The following is a 22,500-nucleotide window of genomic DNA, read 5'->3' on the forward strand; positions in this document are numbered from 1 at the left end:
ATGATAACACTTCCAATCACTTAAGATCAGAAGCCATGAGAGCCACTGTCTGGTACTGCATCAGGGCATTTATTATTATTATATTATTATTATTATTATTATTATTATTATTATTATTATTATTATTATTATTATTATTATTATTATTGTTATTGTTATTATTATTATTATTATTATTATTATTATTATTATTATTGTTATTGTTATTATTATTATTATTATTATTATTATTATTATTATTATTATTATTATTATTATTATTATTCAGTAGTTTTACTTTTAATAGCGTGCTTTCACTTCACTACCGAGCGCAGCTCTGTGTGCCTTGGGTATGTGCTGTGATTTGTTGTGATGCTCTGATGGTTATTGTATGGAAAGTGTTCTGCGTAGGATGTGTGCAGTGCCTAGTAGTGCAATTTTCTGTATGTTATATGTGTTTCTAAGTCCTGGTGTTTTTTGTTATGTATTTGTCTGAATATTTTTTTATCATGCCTAATGCACCTACTATGATAGGAATTGTTTCTGTTTTCAGGTTCCACATTCTAGTTACCTCTATTTCCAGGTCTTTGTATTTTGAGAGTTTCTCCATTTCTTTTAGAGACACGTTGTCATCAGCCGGTATTGATACATCAATTAGAAAGCATTTTTTTTTCTTCATGATCTCTGACAACTATATCTGGTCTGTTGGCCTTAATTTCTCTATCTGTGTGTATCGGCATTATTATTATTATTATTATTATTATTATTATATTATTATTATTATTATTATTATTATTATTATTATTATTATTATTATTATCATCATCATCATCATCATTATTTATCATAAAATAATAATAATAATAATAATAATAATAATAATAATAATAATAATAATAATAATAATAATTATTTTTATTATTATTAATATAACCTATATTCTATATATTTAATAAGTACTTACAGATAATTTTTCCATTGTCAATTGCACTTCCTCTGAAAATTAGAATCATTTTCACATTAGTGGCATAAATACATTTTTAGTGAACATCAAGTAAACATGAAATCAATTTCAACTAAAGACATGAACTATAAAAACACTTTATGATATTTAGTAAGCAACGATGTGTACAGATACTGTTAACATGTTCTGAAAGACTCAAGCATGAACATAGCGTTTTGCTGTTGGATTTCTTCTCAGAGAACAACTTCTCCTTCTAGCCAATGTGGGTGAATGCACGCATTCCAGGTGACATTAGCGGACTATCAGACACCGGCGTCTCTACATGGTTATCGCTCCTCAGTGACAGATATCACTTAGTCCTTTGGAGTTAGATGGGAACAACGGTTCATAACTATAGTAATCAATAGGCAAAACGTATGCTTATGTGTGTTCGAACCTGTAACGCAGATATTCATGGGTCAGGATATTAATGTACACATTCCGGCGGACCTGAATGTGAACATAGCTTTTTGGTGTCGGATTTCGTCACTGAGAATGACTTCTTTCTACAGAATGTCCTCGTTTCAAATGATGTCTTTGTGCATATATCAGTAAATATTCGCTGATTTCTGTATGTGACAGTAGTTGTTCCTGTGTTCTAGCAGATGACCTGGTAGTATCTATCACTGAGAAGGCACAACTATGCCGAAACACCGGTGTCTGACTATTCACTGTTACTTGGAATCAGTGGTTTGTTTACATAGAGCATTAATAGGAAGGTGTCGTTCTCCTAGACGAATTCTATAAAAACAAATTGTGTTCGAGTTTTGCAGATCGTGTTAAGAATGGACGTAAACATTATTGTCTCCATCCTCCATGTTTTGCATTTAACTAAGGAACAATTCCACAGAAGTTAGGGGAGGCCCTACGGATCACTAAGGCAAGCACGCATTCTAAGTTCACATCCCCTAGTGTACCGGCACGTGCTCAACGTAGGCCAGTTCATTCAGACTATACGCGCCACTCTCAAACAATCTTCAGCAAATGCAATACACAATATTTTACATTCAGCTCTTAAATACACTAAGAAAATCTTCGTCATCATCATAATTATTATTGCCACCACCACCACCACCACCACCACCACCACCATCACCACCACCAATACCCCCACCAAAACCACCACTGCCACCAAAACCACCCCCTCCACCAAAACCACCCCACCCCACACTAAAACCACCAACAGCAGCACCACCAGGAAAACCACCACCACCACCAAAACCACCCCACCCCACACTAAAACCACCAACAGCAGCACCACCAACAAAACTACCACCACCACCAAAACCACTACCACCACCACCATCACCATCACCACCTTGCGTTGGTCAAGTATGGAATAGTGGATGTCAGTATGTTGAGGGCAGTATATTTTGAGCGTTTTCGTCGAATGCTGTTCCTGTTGCCTACCCTTACCTGTTTTCGAGCAAGATAATAATCGCCGACGCTATCGAACAGCCCGGACACAAGTTATGCAGGGAAAAGGAAACAAACGACACCGTTTGAATATGCATTTTGCTTACGAAGATAATGCAACATGTCATGAAATCAAGACACGCTTTCGCTTCGGAGTGGACACGTATCGCGGAGGACACGCTTCCGCAAATGACACGGTCAGTAAGGCCATTGTTTACAATCGATAAAGACACGTGAAGACAAGAGAAGTATGAACTCATTCACACAAATTTATACTCTTGCAGTGAGATGCATGAACATATTTACACACACACACATATAAAGATGGGCTTTTATAGTTTCTCTCTACCTACTTCACTCATAACGTTTTGGGCAACTGCAGACACAGGACCAAGCCTACAGGGCCCACGAAGTGGGGAAATTAATTTAGTTTAAAATATACAAATTTATTATAAAACCCCTGCATAAATTTAAATTTAAAATTCTTATAAATTTAGTTTTATATATATATATATGTATATATATATATATATATATATATATATAGATATAGATTATTATATATATTATAATTATATATATATATATATATATATATACATATATTTATATATATTATATATATAGATATATATATACATATATTTATATATATTATAGATATATTATATATATATTATATATAGATATATATATATATATATGTATATATAACATATATATATATATATATAATATATATTATACATATATTTATATATATATATAAGTATACATATATTATATATATATATTATATATATACACATACAACATATATATAGTATATATATCTATATATATATATATATATATATATATATACACATACATACATATATAGTAATATATAATATATATACATATATATGGGTGGAACTGCCATTTTCCTGCATGATTCATTTACGGCAGATGGAAATAGTATATTCTCCAATGGCTACTGTGAATCAGTCACCGTGCACAACAAAGCCAATGACCTGACAGTAATTGGGCTCTATAGGCCGCCCCAAACACCCATACTGTGCTTTAAATAATGCCTCAACAGCATTAAGTGCTTTATTCAACAGTGCCATTCTAGCAACATACTCATGATGGGAGACTTCAATCTACCCTGTGTTGACTGGACTACAAACTGTTTGAAACCAAGCACTCCCGCCTCAACCGCTGACAAAGAAGCAGCAGAGTCACTTTTCGACTTTACGAATGAGTTTTTCTTGTCCCAACTTGTCCTTGCACCAACAAGACATCAGAACATTTTGGACCTAGTGTTTAGTAACCACACTAACACTATACATAACGTTACAGTGGAAAAAACTTCTTTCAGACCATGACATGGTTCTCTGTAACATGAAATTCCACCAGCCGAAAGCTAATCCTAGTGACCTTCCTCCAGCCCACCCATTTGACAACATGGATCTCCATAAAGCCAACTGGGATGCAATCAGGAACGAGCTATCAAATGTTGACTGGTCCTTTACACATACACACATCTCCACCAACCATAAAACATCTTGGCAGATCTTTGTAGACACCGTCACAGACATATGTGCAAAACACTCCCCACCAAGACCTGTGAACAAAAAGTGCAGAATCCCCCAAAACAGAAAAACCATTATCAGAAATAAAAGAACAAACAAAAAAATTAACAAACTAAAGTACTGCCAACAGCAACACACACATTCGACGGCTATCGCACTGCTTGAATCCAAAAAATATAACCTCCAACAATGCATGAAGACCCTCATCAATAACCAAAGATCAGCTGAGGAGAAGTGGGCCATTGAAAAAATCAAACTCAACCCCAAAGTGTTCTTTTCATTTGCGAGGAAACGCAGGGTCACTGTCTCCACTGTAGGCCCTCTAATTGACGAAACTGGCACTCTCCAAGATAATGCCAAATCCATGGCCGAGATACTGCAGAAACAATACTGCTCTGTTTTCAGCAATCCTGATATGGCCGATCTGGGCTGTATCAGTGATGTCAACCCCCAACACACTATATCGGACATAACGTTTAGTGCCCCTGATGTCTTAGCGGCGATAAACGAAATAAAACACAATTCAGCAGTAGGCCCCGATAGGTTCCCTGCTTGTGTCCTGAAGGTGTGTCGACACCAACTTGCATCTCCCCTTGCTAATCTGTGGAGAAACTCACTGGATGCTGGCTATATTCCAAAAAACCTTCTGTCCCAGTCTGTTGTCCCAGTTTTCAAAAAGGGAAAAAGTCCCTTGCAGTGAATTACCGTCCGATCTCACTCACCTCTCATATCATCAAGGTATTTGAGAGGGTGGTGAGATCTCGAATAACCCAATTTCTGGAAAGCAACAGACGGCTGATCTCCAACCAACATGGGTTCCGTAATGGAAGGGACTGCCTAACGCAGCTCCTGCATCACTTTGAGGACATTTTGAGAGCTTTGGGAGAGGGCTCCAACACCGATGTCATCTACCTTGATTTCAGTAAGGCCTTCGACAGGGTCGATCACAAGATCCTATTGAAAAAACTATCCAACATGGTGTCTCTGGAAAGTTACTGAAATGGATTAAGTGTTTCCTGACAGACAGATCTCAACATGTTGTAGTTGAAGGGGTAAAAAATCAAGCCCAGCCAAAGTCAGTAGTGGCGTTCCGCAAGGCACTGTGCTGGGCCCACTTCTTTTCATCATTTACATTAATGACATTAATGACATCATCAAGCACAGCAACATAAAAATCTTGCAGATGACTCCAAGCTACAGAAGGTCATAAATGAGGCGAGTGACCGGACATGCCTTCAGTCAGATCTACTGGCTGTTATCCAATGGGCAGAAAAAAACAATATGCTGCTGAACGAGGATAAATTTGAGCTAATCCACTTTGGAAAAGAGGATGCCCTGAAACTCCCATACTCCCTTCCTTCAGGTGAAACTCTCGCTGCGTCCAACAACATCAGAGACTTGGGAGTAATTGTGGACAACAACGTAAGCTGGGCCACTCATATAAACACCAAAGTTGACATGGCCCGCAGAATGTGTTCCTGGATTCTCAGAACTTTCCAGTCGAGAGATATCCACACCATTATCCTTCTCTTCTCCACTTTTGCCCGACCCCACCTTGAATACTGTTGTCCACTGTGGTCTCCCCACACAATACAAGGTATCATAAAAGTTGAAGCACCTCAAAGGGCAATCACAAAAAAGATAGAGCATGACAGGCCTCGACTATTGGGGTCGGCTAGAAAAGCTAAAACTCTATTCTCTCCAACGTCGTCGTGAGCGCTACATCATCTGCATGATGTGGAAAATATTCCATCAGCATTGCCCAAATGATGTTGGCATCACCTTTAAGGTACATCCAAGGCTTGGGCCCGTGCCATCCGCCCAAAACAAAAATCGCACTCTCATCTCATAACAACAATACGGCACAATTATTTCACCTCAATTGGCCCCGCTCTCTTTAACATTACACCAAAACACATTAAAACAGAAACTGACCCTATAGGGTTCAAGAAGTCTTTGGACAGATTCCTTCAAGAAATCCCGGATAAACCCCTACAACCGGATATGTCTCTGTAAACAATAACTCTCTACTTGAGTGGGCCATAGTGCCCAAATTCTGACTTGAAAGACTTCACCAGGTGGTGCTATTAAGTTAGACATGGCCTGGGCCAATAATGGCCGAAACCTATCAAAGTATCAAAGTATATATATATATATACACATACATACATACATATATATGTATATATATATATATACACATACATACATATATGTATATATATATATATACACACACAAACATATATATATATATAATATATATATATATATATATATATATATATAATAACTACATATATATATATTGTATGATTGATGAGGTAAGAATACTTAGAAACCCAATAAATCTATTTTATCATTGCCAATTGAAACTGGATAATCACGTCAACCGTATTTTATGGAGACCTGTATAGGATACTATTTTCCCGAATAATCTTAATTTGCAGATGACTTGTGACCTAGAATAGCGAACGCAACTCAGCGTATCATTGAAAATCAGACAAGAATTGTATCTCAAGAATGGCAGATTTACATCATGATTCGTATATGTCAGGATGGGAGATGTTGGAAATCAACGATATGATAAAAAAATATTAAAAAAAACAACAGGAAAATTATTCCACTTAATTCCATCACAAATTAATTCTTCCATATATAGAACTTCATCATCTTCGTCGTCGTCAAAATCATCATCATCATCATCATCAATCATCATCATCATCATCATCACATTCATTGTCTTCCTCCTCCTCCTAATCATTATTACCCCCACCAGCAGCAGCACTCTACTACCACCACCTTCGCTATCACCGTCTCCATCACCGCCATCAGCCGTGTGCTATAATGGCCTTGGAATTACTGGTACAACCTGTCAACAGAGTTCTATACAGTGTAGCATGTTTCCTTCATAAACTTTGTGTTGACTTGAGACTGCGGTAAAAAACAAATTAAATTTCTGAAATCGCCGAACACTAGTATCGAACTCTGGGTTATATGAGTGCAAAGTGAACTTCTGAACAATTTGGGGGTGTTTTCTGTTTAACTGCACGTGGGGAAATTTCAAACTTTGCAGAAAATGTTAAAATTTGGTGCATTGATGTAAGTTTCCACGCTGAATCTCAGGAGATACCTTTTCCAGAAATTTTACACGGGTTTAAAATTTGATAACTTTAATCCAATCAGAAAACAGGATTTGGAAACAGTCATTTTGTGCGGGACAGCAGGTGTTGTCAACTGCAAACAAATGAAATATTGGCGGAATTCTGTTTTACCCAAGGAACCCCTTATAACTTGTTTTATGTTTTGAAATTTTAAGAAAATTTTTTGCGAATTTGTATTCTATACACGGAAATTCACACGATTATACAAAAAGAAAAATAATTTCGTACGTGATGTAAGGCCTATTTAGCGGTTATTTTTAGCACACCTCATACCACATTGTTTTAAGCATTTAATAAGTGGCAAAAAGAACACGCAGAGAGCAGATTGGTGACACCTTGGATTGTTACAATGGAAACAGGCACCTATATGTCTGTGGCTTTCGAGTGGCTAAAATTACTCAACATTTGGAACCATAAAAAGACATTTACTTTTATTGATTTATAGCGAAAATGAATTTCATGTCACTGATTACTTTACAAAACTACACCAATACGTCAAATTTTAGAGCAGTTAGAACAAAAATTGTTAAGTGGCAGCCAAACTGAAAAGATTTAGGGAATCCCTAATGTATAAACATAAACTGAAAATAGACAGCAGTTTGCAATGTTTTACCAAAAAGGAAAATTATAACTGCTCTTAAACGTGACTTGGGTGTTAGAAAAGCCTATATTGCTAGACATAAGTGCTAAAATGCACTCATACTGTAATCAAAGCACATAATTGTATAAATGCATACAGACAAGGACTATAATTGTCTGGAAACACCGTTTGAGAATTCCTTATACTGAATTCAGTTTCGGCAATTTCCGTTGCCTCATCAGGCACATATATACCTACATACTTACACACACAGGCACATGTATAAATATATACATGTATGCATGTGTGTATGTATGTGTGATCCTGTGTGTGTGTGAGTATGTTTGTGTCCCCATGTCTTAACATCGCTTGATTGGTGTATAAATGAGTGTCATTCTCATACAGGCAATGTCATTGCGGAAAACGTGTCTCGTTATTGGAAAATATGACGTTAGTTGGAAAGAGACTAGGGTTGGCGATGAAATGGGCATCCGGCTGTAGAAAATTTGCCTCAATGTATTCAGTGAACGCTAGAGCGTTATATGCATTTATTCAGATAATGAATACATAAACTTAAATTAAAATGGGAATAAATCATCTATTAAGAAGGAATTAGTATATTTTAATGCATCTCTTGAATGCTTTCTCTCATTCTTCTATACACAAGTATACAATCTTTCCTCCCTCATCTCTCTCTGTCTCCATCTCTCCCCATCTCTCTCTCTCTCCATATATATACATATATGTTCATGTATAAACGCCTTAGTGTCTATATATATTCATGGAATAAACGCCTTAGTGTCTATATATGTTCATGTATAGACACTAAGGCGTTTATTCCAAAATTTTATATATCTATCTTGACCATATATTTATATATATATAATACATGTATATTAAACATATATCTATATATAATATGCTCTACGAACCTTATGCAGGCCAGTTTTGAGCGCTCTGCATCTCTGCTACAAAATAGAATATAGCGAGATAGATTTCTAGAAAGAAATATATTACAATACAGTATAATATGCAATATATATATATATTATATATATATATATATATATATATATATAATATATATATATATATATATATATATATATATATATATATGTTATATATATATATATATATTTATGTATACATATATATATATATATATATATATATATATATATATATATATATATATATATGTATATATATATATATATATATGTTGTATCATATATATGTGTATATATATACATGTTATATATATATGTGTATATATATTATATATATATATATATATATATATATCTATATATATATATATGTATGTATATGTGTGTGTGTATATATGCAAGTATATATATGCACGAGGGGGCACCCCAAAAGACAGGAATTTTGCAATATTATTTTATTCACTTAGTTTTGCATGTTAAGACTTTTATTACCTTCAAAGTATTCTCCATTTGAAGGAATGCATTGGTCCAGGAACGTTCTCGAAGCAGTCCTGAAAATAACACTTTCGAAGTGATATCTTTTAACTCCTCCGTCATTGCATTCTTCCCCTGTTCCACATCTGCAAAACGTTTTCCCTTAAAGAGATCTTTCAATCGGGGGAACAGGAGGAAGTCACAGGGAGCAGGATCGCGCGAATAGGGAAGGTGGGTAGGCGTGGTCATCCCCATTTTGTGGGTATTGTCGTGATGTAACTACCACTCTCCACTCGGACACAGCTCGGGACATTCACGTCTCATTGCGCCTCGCAAATTGCTCCAGAACTGCCGAGTTAAATGTCTGGTAAGTAGTTTGAACAGGAGGAACAAATTCTGTGTGGACAATTCCTTTCACATCGATGAAACAAATCAGTGTCATCTTGACATTGGACTTCATATGACGCTTCGCTTCCGGTTCGTAGCGGTAGCACCAGCTTTCGTCACCAATGATAGCCTTCAGAAAAAGGTTCAGAGCAACTTCCAACTGTTCTTTCGGTTCACAACGCGCATTCAATCGTGACTGCTTTGGTCTTTCGTGAGAGCAAGCAAGGCACGCATTTTGCTGCAGCTCTTTTCATCCACAATTCCTCCCTCAAAATTCGTTGGTAGCAGCTCCAGGATACACTAGTCATATCAACAAGTTCGGCAACAGTCCTCCAAGATTAATTCATGAGTTTTCGAGATGTTTTCATTCGTTCGAGAGGTCGACGGTCACCCTAAACGAGATTGATCTTCAAGCGACACGTGACCATTCTTAAAGCGTGAAAACCACTCGTAAACCTGTGTTTTGTCCATGACATCATCCATGTAAACTTTTTTGAAGCATGACAACTGTTTCGGCCGCCTTCTACCCCGACAGAAAACAAAATTTCCCGGAAGCACGCTCTTCCATATTTTCAGATCGACGAGCAGGAGAGAAGCATTGCAAAACAAAGACGCACCACGTGACAGTTCGACCTCAGCAGATTGCTACCTGAGGATTGCATCAATTGGCTTCTAGCGGCAGAAGCCCGAACTACAACTAGTTTGTCCCACAGAGAACTTTCCGGTCACTTTTGGGCACCCCTTCGTGTGTGCGTGTGTGCGTGTGTGTGTATGTGTGTGTGCATGTATATATATATATATATATATATACACACACACACACCTATATATATATATATATATATATATATATACATACATACATGCATATATATATATGAATATACATATATACATATATACATGTACATATGTACATGTGTATATATATACAGAAATATATATATATATATATATGCAAGTTTATAATCAAATATTCAATACATATACATATAAATAAAATTTATACTTACAGCAGTTTCTTTTCAAGTTTGCTACCGCATCCAACGATTTCTCCAAGGGTACATTCCAAATAACCAAGAAAATCCTTAAAAATACCAAAAAGTATTCTTCACACTTCACAAAAATTCTATGTTCTTAAAGACATTAAAAGAATATTATCAATTAATAAAGTTAATTCTTGCTTCAGCATTTTTAACTTTCATTTTCACAGCCAATAATAAAATTTGAAATTAGGTGATAAGCAACTAAAACCAACACAATATTTTACTGAATTAGTACGTTTCATTAATTAAAATTACGGAGATTTAATTACAAAACAATGATTTTTCTTGATTAGAAAAAGAAATGATATGTCATTGCTACCTTCATTATTACCATTATCATCATCATCAACATCATCATCATAACATCCTCATCCTCATCATCATCATCATAACATCATCATCATCATCGTCATCGTCATTTTACATCCACTTGCCATGCTGGTATGGGTTGGACTGATTGCCACAGTTGGCGTTAATGCATGAACAAGGGCACTTCTCCCCTACCTTGGTTGGAGGGAGCGCATATTGTTCGCATTACATTTGTGGCATGGTGTCTGTACCTAAATGTCTTTCTCACTCTAGCCACATTACTGAATGTACTGGGCGCTTTGTCTGTGACGTCAGCACCAAAAAAGGTACCATGTTTTCAACAAGTCCAAAGGTTACTCACTCCCTTACTAAATATTGCCAAAAGCTTGGCAATACCTGCTCAGAGGCCAATGCGAAGTTTTCAAAAGGTTTTCATCGTTCTCGACACAACCAAAGAGATGTTATGCAACTGAAAGCCGAGGGTTCTTTTGGTTAGTTGAAAGTAGCTCTGGCACACATTTGGCAGACACAGGTTTCATACCCAAATCTTCGGCAATAAAAAGCTGAATTGAAGCGTAACTATACAGCACATCCTCTGATAACTCACAAATGGGGATTCGACGATTTACCCTCACAGCTTCACGGTCATCCGCGATATTTTTATCAGTTCTGCTGGTTGCGGGTCTCCCAGAACGTTCGTCAATATCGACATTTTTCGGCCATCTTGGAAACGTCTGAACCACTCGTACACTTGTGTGCGGCTCCCACACTCCTTTCCACACACTTTCTGTAACTTTGCGTAGGCTTCTGAGCAGGTATCGCCATGGCTGCTTTGTCTGTCATGGTCAATGCGACGAACACACGTTACGCGCGTTACTTCCGAACACTGCTGTAAGCTGGGGGAGTGAGCTAAAACGATAAAACTGAGTGCATATGCAGAGCAGTGTTCAGGGTCAATGTTTGCCAAGCGGCTTCACTCTGTGTCCTCTTGCTACGTTACTATGGCAACAGTCCGGATACTTAATGATCAGACAATCGTGTTTTAATGTGTCCGGTCATAGAGTAACCAATGATTTCGCACCCATAAAGCGCTTAGCTTTATAGAGGACTCATTATAGTCCAATAAAAGATCGATGCAAGATGGGTCAGAACAATTGTAGTGACCATTAAACATTTTCGTGTCTTCTATCTTCCATCTTTCTCATTAATCAAATACTCAACAAACACCGTGAAAATGAACGTGCTTTACCGGTAAGCTACCAGGTGTATACCATACCATTTATTATCTTATGTATATATATATATGTGTGTGTGTGATAGATCGTTAGCCACTACACCCATTTGTTTTCTCTCCTTGTTTTTTCTGTGTCCCTTTCTGTAGAAGAGCATAGGCTCGAAACGTAAGAGACTTTTTCTATTCCTGAGCGTTATACTAATACATCTGTTTGTTTGTACACCACCTGTCTTCGTCTTTTGTTTTTTTCGTAAACTCTTCCTACATATATATCTATATATATATATAATATATATATATATATATATATATATATACACGTAATATATGTAAGTTGAATCTGTTAACTCTAAACTTTTCAGACGTACCTCAAGTAATTAATGCAAATACGAGATCACTTACTTTATCACCGGGTATACCTATGAGCCATCGTAAGTGTATTAACTTCCTTCAGCTAAATGGATATTGGTAATTGAGAAACTGCTTGCTTTTAATACTGTATTTAATTTGTTAGCTGAAGTTCTCAGAAATATACGAATATCATGTAAATATATTTGCTCGTGGCAATTAATAATATCGTGATTACCTTAAATCAGTAATTCACATCAATAGAATTTTAAGAAATATAATCGATAAGATGAATGCGGTTACTGAGTACGTAGAGTCTAGCATGCAAAATTGAAAATTAATGGAATTATCATATCATAGTACATACATGTACACATTTACACACACACAAATGCACAATATCCCCCCACCATATATATATATATATATAATATATATATATATATATATATATATATATATACACGGCTGATAATTTGCTTACCACTCGTGGTGTATTTAATAATACCATCCCTATATATATATATATATATATATATTATATATATTATATATATATATATGTATATATATATATATATATATACGGCTGAATAATTTGCTTACCACTCGTGGTGGTATTTTAATAATACCATCCCTATATATATATATATATATATATATATATATATATATATATGTATATATATATATATTATATATCGGCTGATAATTGCTTACCACTCGTGGTGGTTTTTAAATAAATACCATATATATATAATATATATATATATATTATTATATATACGGCTGATAATTTGCTTACCACTCGTGGTGGTATTTTAATAATACCATCCCATATATATATAATATATATATATATATATATACGGCTGATAATTTGCTTACCACTCGTGGTGGTATTTTAATAATACCATCCCTATATAATTATATATATATATATATATATATTACGGCTGATAATTTGCTTACCACTCGTGGTGGTATTTTAATAATACCATCCCTATATATATATATATAATATATATATATATATATATTATATATATAATATATATATATAATATGTATATATATATATATTATATAATATATATATATATATATATATATATATATATATATATATATATATATATTATATATATATAATAATATATAGTCTGGTTGTCTGTCTGCCTAACAGCTCTGTCTAGTTCTTGGATTAGTCCAGATACTTGAGAAAATCCGACGCTTCAACGCTTCCAGATTGAACATGTCAAAGTATCATGTATTTGAGTCGATGATAATTTCTACTTGTTTTGTTATTGATTCAGCTTGGACACCCAATTGCATAAATGCATATTATTATATCGACCAATCACTGAGTCTTTGAAATAGACGCAAAGAGCTATAACTCTTCCTTTGCCAAATATATTTATGCGACGTTTATGAAACATCTTTTATAAATGATATCATACTTTGTATACGTGCTTGTCCAACTTATATATATATATATATATATATAATAATATATATATATATATATATATATATATATATATATATATGTATAATATATTAAATAAAAAAAAAAATATATATATATGTATGTTATATATATATATATATTATGTATATTATATATATATATATATATATATATATAATATATATATATATTATATATATATAATAATATAATTCGAGACAAAACCACTACTTTGCAAACCAACAAGGAAAGACTTAATCAATACATAAAATTTTTAATATAAATTAAAACAGATTAGGAGATCGAAAGTCCACCTGATGAATGTCATTGAAGACATGAAACGATTGTAGTGGCGGTTTATTTCTTTATATAAAAATTTTTATGTATTGATTAAGTCTTTCCTTGTTTGTTTTGCAAAGTAGTGGTTTTGTCTCGAATTATATTATAATATTTTACTATAGAATTGGATTTAATCCTAAATCTGATTTTTCCCTGTAAATTTGGATTTATTCCCTAATATTTATTATTATTTATATTATATATATATATATATATATATATATATATATATATATATATATATATATATATATGTATATATATAATATAGGTAGAGTTTACGAAAAAACAAAAGACGAAGACAGGTGGTGTAGAAAACAAACAGAGGTATTAGTAAAACGCTCAGGAATAGAAAAAGTCTTTTACGTTTCGAGTCTACGCTCTTCTGCAGAAAGAGACACGGAAAAAACAAGGAGAGAAAAAATGTGTGTAGTGGCTAACGATCTATCATGGCGATATATATATATATATATATATATATATATATATATATATATTTATCAGTCATCCCATAAGTTCTGTCTGAATTTTAAATAAAGAAAACAAGTGATAAAATTAATTGCAGCGTGGAAGGTGTGTATAAGCCATTTAAGAAACGTACAAAACCGTTAGATTCACTTCAACATATGAATTTAATTTGTCAAAATATTTTCGTCGCTTTGAGACCGCAACTTGTTCACTTAAAAAATTCCGTGCTAACTGAAATTTAATTATCAATGTACTTTCCCTGATTATCTATGACTTTCTTCCATCTATTTACAAGTATTTAATCCTATCAATGTAAAACTCCTTTGGTTTCAAAGCGAAGAACTCTGAAATATCAGTTTCGACCTCCTCCTGGCTTGCGAAAGTTATAACCCTCAAATGATTCTGTAAACTACGAAGTCAGAAGGGGGAGTAAGGTGGATGAGGAAGTTTTTCCCAACCAAGCTCTTCGATCTTCTGTGATGGGATCTTTGCAGTGTGGAATCGCGCATTGTTCTGATGAAACATCACTCCTCTTCGATTCACTGAAGCGGGTCTTTTTTTTCTTCAAAGCTTGGTTCAAACGCTCTAATTACTGACAGTAGACATGAGCATTGATTGTTGCATTAGGTGGTAACAATTGAAAGTAAATTACTCCTTTGAAATCCCACCAGATAGAGAGAAGAACCTTTTTCCTATGAAGTTCCCTTCTAGGTTGTGGTTGAGCCTTTTCCCTTTTACACAGTCACTGATTACGACGTTTAACATTTCGATAGAAGATCCATTTTTCGTCACCAGTCACAAGTCTATCCAAAAAGGGTGAAATGAGTTAGTGAGAATGGAGAGAAGAGCAGATGTCAACTCGAGATTTGCGGTTGCTTTCGGACAATTCATGAGGCACCCATTTTCCAAGTTTAGGAACCTTTCCAAGTTGTTGAAGATGATGATCAACAATTGTATGGTTTGAACTAAGCTTTATTGCCAACTATTCAACTGATAATGCAGGATTTTCTTCAAGTAATGTCTCAAGGAGCTTATCAGGAAACTCAACTGGACGTCCTGTTCGATCTTCATCTTCAAGGCTGAAATCTCCACTTCTGAATTTTGCAAACCATCTTCTGTAAGTTCTTTCATTCAAGCATTATTTCCCATAAACTGAGTGTATGTTTCGAATCGCTTCGACCGCAGAGTTTCCTTTTTTGTACTCATAAAGCATTATGTGCCTTAAATGCTCTTTGAATACTTCCATGTTAAAAAGGGTTTTAATCAAAGAAATTTTAATTCTATTATTCTGTAAAATAACATTTAATTATTTTAAATGTACACAAATGCATAAAAATAATTCTTAATTCCATTAGACATTCAAAATACTATTAAATTTCATTCAATTTTTAAAAAAGGTAAAATCGGACAAAACTTATGTGATGACCTGATATCACGAGAGATCCTTTATCGCTTATAGAAAACAGCACCCAGTTAAATTAGTAATTAAATTCAGAGGGTGGAGCGTTTCAGTGACTTTATACCCATCAGTCATCTGACTCTGGGTGGCCCTTTTCTCGATAACCAAAAACATACTCCTTACTAATTTACTTCCCATTCTGAAACGCCACCTTTGTCTCTTATCCACCCTTGCCTTTCGTACATATTTCTAACTTCACACTTGTGAAACATTTTGTCAGACGATGTTTAGTAAATGGTTTCTTTGCTGAAACAATACCGACCATTTTGTAAGAATATGCATAAATCTAGTTACATAATACTCTGAATCCGACGCTCAGGTATTTCTTAGTTGTGGCCTAATACGATTACCTGATCAATTCTTCTGGATGTATAATGCATCTATACATACATAAATATCTATATGCACACATACACACATATATAACATTCATAATCTATACACATATACATACATAGTTACATGTGCGTATATATATATATATATTTAGTTAGATAAATATATATTTGTGTGTGAGTAAATGAGTGTGTGTGTGTATGCGTGAGTACAGTTGCAGTTTGGAATTCAATCTTCAACGTACTCAAAAGCGTATATTCAGCTAATTGATTATGTTCAATAGAGTTCTGTTGAAATGAATTATTGATTTCTTGCATATAAGGTTATCGGTTTATGTAACATTAACTGCCTTGGGTGAATATATTTACATCGTTTTGGTACATTTCTTAGAACTTTAGTAAATTTAGCAGTGTAATTAAGAGCAGGTAGCTTCACAATGATTTTCTTCGTCTGGAACTACATCATACCCTCTCACCCCAGTTTACATATATGGCAATATGCTTCTGCACAAAGCAAACAGAGAAGCAATTATATGTGACCTACAGCTCGTTGACAGGTTTTCCACACACAATTCTTTTGATATCAATGAGACTTAACAGAGGATGGAGGCTATAGTTAACCAAAATGAGCTTAAACAACGCTCCGACACAAGTAGTGAACAAATGTAGGAATAAGATGACAAAACAGAGCAAGAAACCTCATCAAGAAAATAAAAGATTGAAAATAAAAAAAGAAAAACAAGAAAAATTAAAGGTTAGCTTTGTGATTAAGAAGAGCTGTTGGAAATGATGTGGTTTCACGTTCGGTTTCGTCGTGTAGTTATTTGGGCCAAGTCTATTCTCCAATATGTCCCCAGTTTGATCAATGGCTGTAGGTGAATTTGATTGGCAGAAAACTGACTAGAAGCTCACTGTTGGTGGTGTGTGTGAGTGCACACACACGCACGCATAAAACACGTACACGTATGTATATATATACATATACAAGTACACACGTATAAATATATATATATATATATATATATATATATATATAAATGCCTGAAACACACACACACACACTCACACACACACACACCACACACACATATATATATATATAATATATATATATATATATATATATATATATGTGTGTGTGTGTGTGTGTGTGTGTGTGTGTGTGTTTCAGACATTTGATAAGACAGGCAGAGAAAAACGATAACTGGATTACTAAAAGAGATTTAAAATCGGAAACCGAGTTTCTAATCTGTGCTGCCCAAAAGCAAGCACTAAGAGCAAACTACATGAAGTAAAGAATTGACAGCACATCAGAAAGTGATAAGTGCAGAATCCGTTGACAAAACGGTGAAACCGTATGGTATATTACCAGCCAATGTACGCCACTATCCCAGAAAGAATTTAAGAGACGCCACGACAATATAGCCAGGCGTGTCCATTGAACACTTTGCAATAAGTATGGATTTGACAGAGCAAAAAATTGGTACGACCACAAACCCAAAGGCATCGTTGAAAATAGAAATGCAAAGGTCCTATGGGATTTTATGATTCAGTGCGACCATGAAATAGAGAATAGGAAGCCGGACATAATCTTAATTGAGAAAGAAAACAAGCTATGCTGGATCGTAGTTATAGCATGCCCAGCTGATAACAAGGTATGCGATAAGGAAGAAAAAAAATCGAGAGATATGACAGGTTAGCTTGGGAGGTTAAGCAGTTGTGGTCGATGAAAAAGGTAGCCATAGTACCAATAATTGTCGGAGCCCTGAGAACAGTGAGCAAAAATCTCGAGAAGTACTTGGAAGAAACAGGGGCGGCAATAAGGTGGAGCACTTGCAGAAAACAGCACAGCTTGGAATCGCTCGAATACTCCGGAAGGTGCTCGAAATATAAGAGATGTTACCTCACTTCACTGGTAATGAATAGCTGATACTGTACTACATCTCCAGTGTTAGAAGTTTTGCAAAGGCAACAACAACAACAACAACAATAAGCCTATCACTGATTCAAAAAACATCATGCTAAAAGCAAAGAAGGCTTGCATGAATAATATCGAAGACAACTGGAAAGGTAAACCCTTGTATGGAAAATACTCTAACAACCAGTCCAAGCCAGATGTTGAGCAGAACCTAACACACCAATGGCTACAAGGGCCAGGTCTGAAAGGGGAAACATAAGGTTTTGTTATTGCAGCGCATGATCAGAGCTTACATACAATAAACTACCAAGCAAACGTCTTTAAAGATGAATGTGACCCCTCATGCAAAATTTGAGGAAAATTCACAAAGGCAATTGATCATGTTGTTTCTGGCTGCCCAGTCCTTGCTGAAAAGGAGTACCTCATAAGACATGACAGACTAGGGCAGTACATCCACTGGAATGCTTGTAAATACTACAAAATTAAATCCCTTAATTAATGGTACAGGCACCATCCAGAGGATGTAGTAAATGACGAGGGCACCACCATCCTTTGGCACTTCACAATACAAACAGACAGAAAAACTGACTCCAATCGACCAGGATCAAGGACTTCAACAGAGGAACTTGTCTGTTAATAGATATATCTGTCCCACAAGATCAAAATGTCTCAAGAGAGGAATACAAAAAGCTTTCTCACTATAAAGATCTGCAAATTGAAATCACAAAAATGTGGAAGCTTAGTACTACGATAATACCAGTAGTAATAAAGAAGGGAGCTGAGCAGTATATTAAGCAACTCCCTAGTAACTCCAATGTCCGTGAACTACAAAAGATAACCTTGATGGGTACAGCCCATATACTACGGAAAGCGCTCTCCATCTAAAATGGAATAAATGTGGTGATTATTTTAGCATGCATAGCAAAACAAAAGTGCCCTTGCTACTCTTGGCCTCTGGATGATTCCCGGTACTAAGGTAGCTGAAATAAAGTTATAATGAAAAAAAATACATAATAATAATAATAATAATAATAATAAAAACAACAACAACAACAGCAACAAAAATAAAATGATTTTCACAACGTCATAGTAACTATGAGCTACGAAAGAGCCATAGTGGAATAATGAGTTATTGAAAATGACTTAAACCAAACTCAAAAGCGTTCTAGGTTTTTGACAAAAGACAAGCAAAGCGCCAATATCCAAGAAAGAAGAAAAAATTGGAACATTACGAACCTGTTGATCCAAAGAACCGTTTGCAGAATCTACATCATATCTAAACGAAAAGAAAAACATAATAATAATAGTAGTAGTATTAGTAATAATAATAATAATAATAATAATAATAATAATAATAATAATAATAATAATAATAATAATAATAATAATAATAATAATGATGATGATGATGATGATGATGATAATAATAATAATGATGATGATACAAATAAATAGAAGAGTGCTAGATGCCGAAATAACGTTCAACCAATATCACATGATATGGCACTCTTCTATTTATTCGTGTAGAACTTCTGGATGAGTTACCTCGGTCCTATATAGTCTTGATAATAATGATAATAATGATAATGATTTCATTTATTTGTTACAAGGGTGAAGGATAAGGGAGACAATACAAAAGCAGACTTAAAGTGTCCAGGTTTACATATAATAATGAAATGATTATAAAAGAAAAGGAAAGAAAATAAGTATACTCTGTATACACTGAAAAAGAAGGGACATAGGCATGGCGTACAAAGGTTTTTAAAAAAAGTGGTGGGGAGGATGATAGAGATGTGGCCCTCCTGATACTGGAAGGCCTCTAGGGATAATCGAGGAACCCTACTGTCTTAGATTTCCCTGAAACCCAGGAGCAAGTGCCCTCTCCAATTCCTTTTCTCCGACTCACAGGTCTACACTTAGAGAGGTACCATTCACTCTTGCCATTTTCGCAACTTACACCCACAATAATAATAATAATAATAATAATAATAATAATCATATCATCATCATCATTTAACGTCCGCTTTCCATGCTAGTATGGGTTGGATGATTTTGACTGAGGGCTGGCGAACCAGATGGCTGCACCAGGCTCCAATCTTGATCTGGCAGAGTTTCTACGGCTGGATGCCCTTCCTAACGCCAGCCACTCCGAGAGTGTAGTGGGTGCTTTATATATATATATATATATATATATATATATATATATATATATATATATATATATATATATACATATACATATATATATACATATATATATATATATATATATATATATATATATGTGCATATATACATATAATATATATATATATATATATATATATGTATACATACCCTCCCCCCCACACACATGCATATACATTTACTTGAAGAAAGGTTTGAAATGGAGGTAAAAAGGAGAGAAGGCATGAAAGGTTAACTCACAGTTCAAATTTGAGGTGTTGACATTCTTCAAAGTAATATGACATAACAAATTTTTTGATGAAGTCAGGGTTTAGAGTGTCTTTGATTGTTTCAGTTCTGCCAAACTGAAAAGAAATAGATAAATAAATAAAGAAGTACATAAATGGTTTCTAAGATGAGGGGTGGGGCCAGTAATTTATGAGGGTAACGTCCTAATCGATTCCATCGCTCTCAGTATTCGATTGGTTCATTATTTTATGGAGGCCACAGATGAATAACAAGTTGACCGCGATGGAATGTGAACTCAGAACTCAAGCAGCAGAACGAAATTGGGCAAGTATTTCTTCCGATTCTCTGACACTTTGCTAACTCGTCACCCTTTATAATGATTTTTGATTTTGGTGTAAGGTGAGCAATTTCTGAGAAGTGAGGATCTTGGTGAAGAGCATTAACTTCGGTATTCGACTGGTATTTTATTTTATGGAACCTGAAATGTAATGCTGACCTCGATGGGATTTGAACCCGGAGCATAAAGAGTCGGAAGAAATCGCGCAAAGCATTTTCTTTCGCCTCTCCAATGATTTTTGCCAAACCATAATTCTAAATGAGTTCGAATTTAGGTACAAAGCCAGTCATTTTGGGGATGGAGTGGGGGACGAAAGAATAAGGAAATATAAAGTAAACATAGGACTTATTCTTTGTAAGCCTAGTACTTATTCTATCGGTCTCTTTTCCAGAACCGCTAAGTTACGGAGACGTAAACACACCACCATCGGTTGTCAAGTGATGGTGGGGGACAAACATAGACACACAAACATACACACATATATATATATATATATACATATATGCGACGGGCTTCCTTAAGTTTCCGTCAACCAAATCCACTCACAAGGCTTTGGTTGGCCCGAGGCTATAGTAGAAGACACTTGCCCAAGGTGCCACGCAGTGGGACTGAACCCAGAACCATGTGGTTGGTAAGCAAGATACTTACCACACAGCCACTCCTGCGCCTATACAGGCAAACATATGTATATATCGTTCGCCATAATGTGCCTTATATTTAAATTGGACAAAAAAAGACAAGAAAACATTCAAACTTACATCTAAAATTACAAACACATTAAAGCAATCATTTAGTATAGAACTGAGTAAATAAATTCTACAGGCAAACATTCAGAACAATCACCCACGCCTTTTATACAAAAGCAAACCCACGTTGTATTATAATTTGATTTTATGTCCAACCTGCAGCATGTTTATTGTTTGTGCACAAAATAGATCAGCTTGAAGTTTTTTAAATAGATTTTTGAGCTGCTGTGCTCTTCTCTCTCTCTCGCATTACTTTTATAATGCAATTTGAATAACTGCAATTTGGTTTCTGAGTTCAATGACATAATTACCAGCGGAATACATTAGAGAAAACATCGACACATTGTATTAGCTTCTATAAATAGACATCATTATTACATCAAAGTGATCCGATCAGAGTGATTTGCACTGGAAATACTTGTTATTGAGAATGAGTATAGCATGCGAGCATTGAGTAGGCATGCAAGACTTTGCGTGCGCGTGCAGACACGTTTGCATATGTTCATGTATATAAGTGTTAAGATATATATAAAATTTTGGGA

The 22,500-nt window shown here is 34.8% G+C and overlaps 1 protein-coding gene across 2 annotated transcripts in view; it reads right to left on the reverse strand.

Moving 5' to 3' along the window:
• Positions 1–22,500, reverse strand: part of LOC115217162 (copine-8-like) — a 174,683-nt gene that overhangs the window by 67,548 nt on the left and 84,635 nt on the right. Inside the window, exons 3-7 of one of the 2 annotated variants that reach the window (XM_036507038.1) lie at positions 20,888–20,991; positions 19,697–19,736; positions 10,547–10,620; positions 8,652–8,687; positions 944–975 (exon numbers count right to left, since the gene is read on the reverse strand). In XM_036507038.1, the coding sequence (XP_036362931.1) occupies positions 944–975; positions 8,652–8,687; positions 10,547–10,620; positions 19,697–19,736; positions 20,888–20,991 (286 nt within the window). The remainder of the gene's footprint in view (positions 1–943; positions 976–8,651; positions 8,688–10,546; positions 10,621–19,696; positions 19,737–20,887; positions 20,992–22,500) is intronic. The other variant, XM_029786786.2, reaches the window with a different exon arrangement.

This window comes from Octopus sinensis, linkage group LG11 (assembly GCF_006345805.1).
Source record: "Octopus sinensis linkage group LG11, ASM634580v1, whole genome shotgun sequence".
Classification (NCBI taxonomy): Eukaryota; Metazoa; Mollusca; class Cephalopoda; order Octopoda; family Octopodidae; genus Octopus; species Octopus sinensis.